The following is an 8,799-nucleotide window of genomic DNA, read 5'->3' as shown; positions in this document are numbered from 1 at the left end:
AAACATGAGTCCAGAGCAGGGGTTGCCAGATACAACCCCAGAGCAAGGGTTGCCAGATAAAACGAGATGTCGTGCTTGGATATAAATATTCGCTCCGTGTTGTTGTTCATTCATTTATAGTAACCTGTTTAACCTGAACAAATCCACCCCGAAACCATCTGCTGGAAGTCTCTCTCTCTCTCTCTCTCTCTCTCTCTCTCTCTCTCTCTCTCTCTCTCTCTCTCTCTGCTCACATAGAGAATATTAAATAGATATTAAATATTAAATAGAGAATATTAAAACCATACAGTTAAAAAACTAATCTGGACCCAGCAAACTTACCCAACTACTGCCATATTTCCAACCTGCCATTTGTATCGAATATTTTGAAAAAGGCTGTGTACTCTCAGCTGCAGTCATTCACTTCTTCGATATTTTTCAATCTGGCTTCCACCAACAGCATAGCACGGAGACCGCTCTAGTAAAGGTTGTTAATGATCTTTTACTCACTGGAGACTCAGATAGTCTCTCTATACTTCTGTTATTAGACCTCAGTTCTGCATTTGATACTGTCTGTCATAAGATATTAGCTACTTTCCCGCTTAGCGGAATTTGGCATATCAGGCTCTGCACTATCCTGGTTTTCCTCTTATCTCACGGGCAGGCAATATCACATCTCCATACATAATTCCAAATCTCCTACTGTCTTACTCAAACAGGGTATCCCACAGGGCTCCGTTCTTGGCCCACCACTATTCATTCTGTACATTCAGCGGCTTGGCAACATCATTCGTCGACATGGTTTTAGTTATCATTGTTATGCTGATGATATTCAGTTATATACTGGCCTGTCAACCAGATTCTGTTAATGTAAACCAGATTCTGTTCATGTAAAATCCTCACTGGCTTCTAGGATTTCATCTGTAGGGGGCTTAGCCCTCAGTGAGAGTTTAAAACAAGAAGAGTTATTATGACTACATAGTTAAGCCCAAAATTATGGTATTATTTAAAATGGCAGAAGTGGACACCAAAATTTTATGCATGATGTAATGATGCCAGTCTCGAATCAAATCAGTTAATGTATGTATACATTCTCTACGCACAGTGTGTCCAATGAATGCAGTCATTAATAAAAAAAAAATTCACACAAGACAAGACCAAATCACTAAATGTTATTTTTATTTAGTATTGAATGGATTGTTTGCATTAATATTTTGTTTGTGCTATCAACTCTGGTAATACGAATAGTGAAATTTCACTGCTTTCGGTTGCCGTCTTTGCGTCTTTCCGCCGATTAACGTTATGGATAAAAGCCTCCAGCTCTGACTGCGCGTGCACGCTGAGCGTACCTGTGCTTCTCCGTTCAAATAAAGCAGACAGCTGAAGACGCACTTTTGAAAGACTACAACGCACGCGCGTAAAAGAAAAGTAAAAAAAAAAAAATCGCTCTTGGATCAAACTTATAAATAATTTTCTTTCCCATCGACGACATGTCCTGCATTTTAACCCTAAAAAAAAAAGGTCTATAAAACGTCTTTTTTTCATTTACAACGCATTGCCAAACTGTGACCTTTTATCTGCAGAAATGATGCCGAAACAATAGTACATGCTCTGATTACGTCCCGCCTCGATTACTGCAATTCACTCTTTTCTGGTCTATCAGCTCACTCAATCTCACGTTTACAATACATACAAAACTCGGCTGCCAGAATGTTAACCTCCAATAAAAAATCTGCCCACATCACCTCTATAATATTTGATCTTCAATGGCTGCCAGTCTCATCTCGCATGAAATATAAAATCATACTGCTCACATATAAGGCACTAAACTCTGCCTAAACATATAAGTCACTAACACTCCCCCCCCCCCCCCACACACACACACACACACACACACAATCTTCCCGATATTTCATCCTATGTACCTTCACGATCACTCCGGTCTTCAAATTCTGAACTTCTTTGTATTCCTAGATACCGTTTATCCTCTGTGGGTGGCAGATCCTTTTCTGTCATTGCTCAAACACTATGGAACTCCCTACCCATTGCACTAAGAACCATCACCACTATGTATCGTGTACTATGTAGAGTCCTATCTCTTGTATGTTTTTGTGTATAGTCCTGTCTTCTGTTATCTCATGCAGCTGCATGTGATCCTTCGTCATGGGCAAATTTCCGACGAATATGTACAGTATATGTATGTTACACTATATTTAATTTGTCTTGAAATACTGTACCTTGTAAAACGTCCTTGTGCTTGGGAAAGGCGCTATATAAATTAAACATATTATTATTATTATTATTATTATTATTATTATTATTATTATTATTATTATTATTATTATTATTATTATGTCAAAACACACAATTCCACATTTATTCTTCTGTAGCCCTTTTTTGTATCAAGTTCTGCATTTATTTATTTGTATGTTATACATTTTATACATATATGCATTTATATATTTTGTATATTATATCGTCTGACATTTTATTAGCCCTATTCATTTCAGTCCTTCGTTTGTTTGTTTTTCAAAAGCACGGATCTCTTGATTGTCTGCATGTGTAGATGGTTTCTTCCTAATTCTAATGTTTCTAGGTACTAGGTGTGAGTGAATGTGTGCATGGACAAGAAATCAATCCAATCTGGCAACCCAAGTCTATAAAAGATCCTCCATCTAAGTGATGAAAATCACAGCAATGTGTGTCTGAGCGTCTAAGCTCCAAGGCGTTCAGTTTGTATCTTATTTTTATTTCTGTACAGTCACCTGCTTAATCAACTACAAACATATCCAAACATGTACATTTTATTTTTTACTAGCACAAAGAGATAAATTGTGCAATAATGCACCACTTTGAAATGATTGTTAATCATTGTTTTCAATTTTTAAGTTTTAGGTTTTTGTTGATTTACGAGTGATGTGGATAAAAATGGAACATTTTTTCTTGGTGCGCCTCCTGCTGGTGACATGAAGAATCACAGCTAGCGGTTACTTTATAAATTGGTTTTGATGACCTCATTAAAACAGGGAGACATAATATAAATTAAATTACTGGAGATGCCTCTAAATGATAAATTATATATTCGTTTTTAATTACAATGTGAGAAAAGACAGATCATTTTAAAAATTAGTTTGTGCAATAATTACAGTGCTATTACAAGTTTTCTCAGTTGCTGTCACCAGAATTCTTTTATTTTTTTCATACATCATCAAATGTGTGCATTTTGCTGTGTGTACATGTATTTTTTCCCTCACTGCACTGTTGAAAGCCAAGAAAAACACTAATTTCCTATAATTTAATTATAGACACGTCACATTAATTAAATATTATAATGTCTTGTGTTTAATCATTTAATATCTTTAAGTAGGTGCTTTCTTTTCTTTCTTTCTTTCTTTCTTTCTTTCTTTCTTTCTTTCTTTCTTTCTTTCTTTCTTTCTTTCTTTCAGTTTGTGCTCCTCTATGTGAGTGTTTATGCCACAGTTATTCATCACATATACTAATAAACATTTTTTTAGTATTTAGTATTATATTGCTTTTGCTATAATTTCTTTTCTTGTGTCTATAAGAGGAAATTTTAACCCTCTTATCTCTACCTTGGAAACTTGGCACAATTTCATAATTTTATTTCGTATTTACGTTTTTTCATTAGTTATTTAAATGTATGTTTTTGTTTGCTAATAACTGTTTAAGTTAACTTATCAACATATTACACTGCCAAGAGCCATTTGTAAAAACTACTCATATATAACAATATAATAATAAAAAAGCAGGCCTAATTGCTTAATTGCAATAATTTTACGAGGTAAAATCTGATTGGCTTATAGAACAATAATGTAATTTGTAATTCTTTGTTTGATTGCTTTTTGAGTGTTTTAGTTAGCATCCGATTAATTTAAAAGATGCATTTCCCCATGAGAGGAAAGGCGGGAGGATGGACGGGGAAAAAAACCAGATAGGATTTAATAATTTTATGGTGGAGTTTACATAGCATTTGTAAAAAAGTAAAAAAAAAAAAGAAATATATATATATATATTTCTATAACATTAGATCATTAGAACATTATATATATATATATATATATATATATATATATATATATATATATATATATATATATTAATATTTCTTAATTAGTTTTTGCATTTACATAGTTTTTCATAGTCATATTAAGCTCATTTATCAATATCATTTAATAATAATTATAATATATAGTTAAAGTATTTAATTAAGTTAGTTAATTAATTGTTAGAAGGGACAGTGGCTTAGTGGTTGGCACATTTTCCCCACACCTCTGGGGTTAGGGGTTCACCCCGTGCCTCTGGGGTTTTCTTCCCTTGTCCAAAGTCATGCATTTGTGGCTTACTGGCGTCTTTAAATTGTCCATGCTGTATTGCTGTATTGCTGTATGTGTGTGTGTGTGTGTTTGAGATTGTTCCCTGCAATGTATTCATTGCGCCTAGACTCCAGGCTTCCCATGATCCTGTGCAGGATAAGGAGGACATAAGGAGGACAGAAAATGCAAGGGTGAGTAAGTTAATAATTTCTATAAAATGTAACTCCACACACTTTGCTAAGAATAGATAAGTAGAGCATCATTTAATAATATATCTTTATATCTGTATCTATATCTGTGTTCTACATATAGACTGGATTGTTGAGCCATCCGGTGTTGTAGGTGTGGGACAAATGATTTTAATCACCTGCCTTATTTTTGGATAAATCTTTAAGCATCAATAATAAAAAAAATAGCCCAATTTGCTCAAATGAGCCCAAGTGCGGAATCACCCATATGGCCTCATTTGTACAGTGAAATATTGCAAGAAACACTAATGAAATAAATAATGCAAGCCAACACGACAACGCACTGCAATGCCCAGCAAGAAGGAATTTATTATAGCATGTGACAGGCCATTGGACAGACACTCTTCTGCAGGTTAAAGTTCTTTTCTTTGCATTGAGGTGTATGAAGTTCTGCATAGTACTGGTAAGTCACAGAGAAAAGGCCATTTATGAGGAAATAAACAACAGTCTATCGGAGGTTTAGTTCTGTTTTTGTTTCTTTTAAAACAATTAACACCCCAAACGAAAGTACTTATTATATTCATACAAAATATATAATATATATTTTATATATACTGTATACAAAACAAAAAAAAACATTAAAGAAACCATTTCAAGTAAAATCTTAAAAGAAATGATCACGCACCTATGTGCGATTTTGTAAACCATATATAAAAACAAATTAAAAACAAATATGATATTATATGCATATTTACAAGATTAACTTAGCAAGGCTTTGTACAAATGTTACAAAATAGCTGAACGCACTTACACACTATACACAAACCGTTTCAGACAAAATTACACAGATGAAGAAATGCTTAGAATGAGTGTGTGTGTGTTAACAAAGGGACATGAGCAAGGTTAGGGGTCCGTTTCAACACATCTGACGTTGGCAATCACTGCCTCACTAATACTGCATTAATACTTTGCTGAAGTCTATACTTGAGTATAGATGATGAAGAAAAGTGTTTTTTCTGTCAATGTTTGTGTACCACTTATAATTGTCCCAGGATCTTTGATGAGGCAGCATCGTCATGGTTAACAAGACAAAGGAAAGGTAAAAGCGGGTGAATTAAATACACTCCATTGGACACGGTGAGATAATGAGGACACATCTTAAGGGAACACACAGTAAAGCACCGAAACACACAATGACCCCAATGTAAGTGTGTGGCAAGATCCCTGGCAGTTCTTTAAAATGTTATGTGGAGACCCTGCTGCTCTCTGGCCCTTTTGTCACACAATGATAAAAGAGTACTCAAATGACTGAAGGAAAGAGAATAAAAACTTTGGCAACGGTTAAAAACTAGCCCTGTGCCATGCAAGCAGAGCAGCTATGAATGGGGGGAAAAAAAAGAAGAAGAAAAAAACACAGTTAGCGAACCCGTTCATTGATACCCCTCTTCCATCAACAAGGTGCCGGATCCTGAGTGGGTGTAGAATAGTTTGGAAAAATGCTTTTGGGCTATGGATTTCATCACTCAAGTTATTTTCATGGCCACAAGACATGAACAGATGAATTTTTTTAAAAAAGTTTCTACTGTGACTCAGTGGTTCAATGAGGAAACAACTGTTTCACTGGAAATTACATTTGACTAAATAGTAGCTACATTGATAATGCCAGCAATGCTGCACAATCATCACTCAGACTATGTTGCTAAAGGTAAGTTATCTTGGGGTAATTATGGTCTGTGATGATGCCTCTGTGCTCTGTATTCACAGACTTTGACACAACAAGGTGTAATATGTAAATATTACTTCTTATACCAGTGGAAATAGAGAGGCTGTTTAAAAAAAAGGTTCCCAGGCTCCTATATCGAGCACCGTGTTAATGGAAAATGGGGTATTGAATCTAATTACTCTGATTCAAATGCTGTCACAAGCATTCGTGGAACTGAGAGGTAGGTGGGGCCCGACATAATGAAGAGGCGTCAGCTGAGGAGCGCTGAGGAACGGGGGTGGGCTTCTCCCCCAGACGTCGGATTAGAACAGAAGGTTTTGGGGGCGGGGCTGGGGGTTTGTTGTTGTTAACAGCAATGGGGACTTGAGAGCTCTTTTGGGAAGAGTCAGTAGGCGAGACCACAACTGTGTGTCTCCTCCAGGCCCGCCTCCGCCGGCATGTCTCAGGCGAGAGAGGTTTCCTCAGCCCCACAGAACGTATGTCCTCTGCTGAGCCGAGCAGACGTGCACGCACCTGCTCTGCCAGAGATGCCTGATTTGTGGCACCAGAGGTAGAGCCTAAGGTAGAGGGCGGAGCTAATAGGTGACTACTGGATGGGGTCAGTTTGGTTGAATGAGAAGTGGAAGAATCCAGGAGGCTGGTTCTTGTTCGCCCTTTGTTAGACTGCGATTCCTCCTCACTGGGTGAAGCACTACGGACTTCTAAAAGATCTAGTGAACGAGCTTTGGCCTTTTCTGTTTTTAGGCGGCGGCGTGCTAAAGTATCACACTGAATTAGGCGATGGGAGTTGAAGGAGGGTCGGTTTTGGAGGCGTTGGGAGGCAGTTGAGGAGGAAGTGGAGGGAGTGGAGGAGCGTGCTGCACTTTCAGTTCCTCTTTCGACAAGTTCAGGGTTCGGATTTTTGCAGGGAGCAGAATGAGACGCTGGCGTGGTTGTGGGGGTGGGAGCAGGAGTGAGAATAGGAATAGGTACAGAGGCTTTGTAGTGTGTGTACAGGAAGCTGCGTGGTACAGGTGGCTCTGCTGAGGTGTACATATTCGATGGAGGTGGCGTACGTTTTTCAGGACGCTCCTGCGTCAGAGACCGCGAGGCAAAGCCACTTTCATTGTCCGTCTCACTCACCAGCTCGCTATGCTCATCATCTGCATCGTCACCCCGCCCCTCAGAGGCTAAACTCCGACCCAGCGTAGAGAGAGTAGAGTAACCCGAGACAATAGAACGTGCGTCATCCCCTCTCCAGCTGCGACCTTTTGTTTCAGACCTCTGGTCCTCTTCCTCACTAAGGATAACAGAATGTGCTTCTTCCTCACAAGGCATTCTAGGTTTCTCCTTGCCTGGGGAAGCCACAGTCACTTCCACATTCTCTTCGTCATCATCTTCCGCTTCCTCATCTTCATCCTCTTCTGCCTCTGCACGTGGAGCCATGTCAGATTCACACTGCTCTGTCTCCTTTCCCTCCCCCTCTCCCTCCACCGTAAGACTGACTCTGATTGGCTCTTGTTCAGAGTCATCGTCAGTGCTGCTGCCCAGGAGGCGGGCGGTTGGTCGTTTTCTACGCCTCCGAGTCACAGCAGACATGATGGCAAGCGTCGTCAGGAAGTCCTTGGCTGTGAGGTCACGTTTTGACCCTCCAGAGCCCTGAGCAATGACAGAGGTCTGACCTTCATTACAGGATATAAGCAACTGTAGTGCCTATTAGACATAATGTTGAATATAGCTAAACGTCAACAACAATAAGACATTACTGTTAATAAACAAATTAACTGTATCCACATTCTGTAAAGTCATATGAACCTATAGTGCTTACTTCCTTCTAATGAATATTTCACTTCACTACTATATCTTCTAAGTAAACAAAAAATGTATGCAATTTTCTACATCTACATCTACATCTGTGCTCCAATAAGTGGCTTGCAGTACCTTACCTCTACCAGAGAGGTCTCCAAATCCCTAAATTCTCAAATAGCACATATACAGCAGCTAGAAACCAAACATTACAAGCTTTTGAACCGCAACACTTAGTCAATCCTTACCTTTGATTTTGCTGAGTCACTGTTGGTTGAGTCTAAAGTAACAATAAAACAGAAAAAGAAAAAAGAAAAGAGAAAGAAGCCAAGATGAATAAGTATATGGACGTGATTCTAAAAAAATGAGAGGCACAGAGGCATTAAGACATCAAGAGGCGATCGTCTCGCAAGAGGCGATGGTCTTTTGGATCGCAAATCTGAATTTTTGGCCTTAATTTGTTTTTTAAAGAACTCTCTCATGCCTTCTAGACTCTGTGACTGTCATTCAATATGAAGCACCCCAACAAGAGACAATGTTCACACAAGATTCAGGCCAAGCAACATGTGCATGAAAAACGGTTATTGATTGTCTAGAAGTGATGCTCAAATGTGAACAGGGTCTCCAAATCTGCAGCGTTAAAGAGGATCCACACACATGGTTGACATCACGTCACATACTGATGACATTGACTCATCAAAGAAGCCACGTAAGAGACAAGAGCAGGAAAAGGCAGAAGGGCAGGTAGGACGATTTCAAAGACATGGAGGGTGAAAACATTGTGCTGACA

At 38.4% G+C, this 8,799-nt stretch overlaps 1 protein-coding gene across 12 annotated transcripts in view; it reads right to left on the bottom strand.

Moving 5' to 3' along the window:
* Positions 1–4,842: 4,842 nt before the first annotated feature.
* arhgap23a (Rho GTPase activating protein 23a) overlaps positions 4,843–8,799 on the bottom strand; it is a 70,351-nt gene continuing 66,394 nt past the window's right edge. For 10 of the 12 annotated variants that reach the window (XM_047800701.1, XM_047800700.1, XM_047800699.1 and 7 more), the window contains 2 exons: positions 8,258–8,289; positions 4,843–7,916 (listed from right to left, as the gene is read on the bottom strand). In XM_047800701.1, the coding sequence (XP_047656657.1) occupies positions 6,420–7,916; positions 8,258–8,289 (1,529 nt within the window). In that variant the 3' untranslated portion in view covers positions 4,843–6,419. The remainder of the gene's footprint in view (positions 7,917–8,257; positions 8,290–8,799) is intronic. The other 2 variants (XM_027161076.2, XM_047800697.1) reach the window with 1 other exon arrangement.

The sequence above is a fragment of the Tachysurus fulvidraco genome, chromosome 15 (assembly GCF_022655615.1).
Source record: "Tachysurus fulvidraco isolate hzauxx_2018 chromosome 15, HZAU_PFXX_2.0, whole genome shotgun sequence".
NCBI lineage: Eukaryota > Metazoa > Chordata > Actinopteri > Siluriformes > Bagridae > Tachysurus > Tachysurus fulvidraco.
This window is presented reverse-complemented; position numbering and strand designations above follow the sequence as displayed.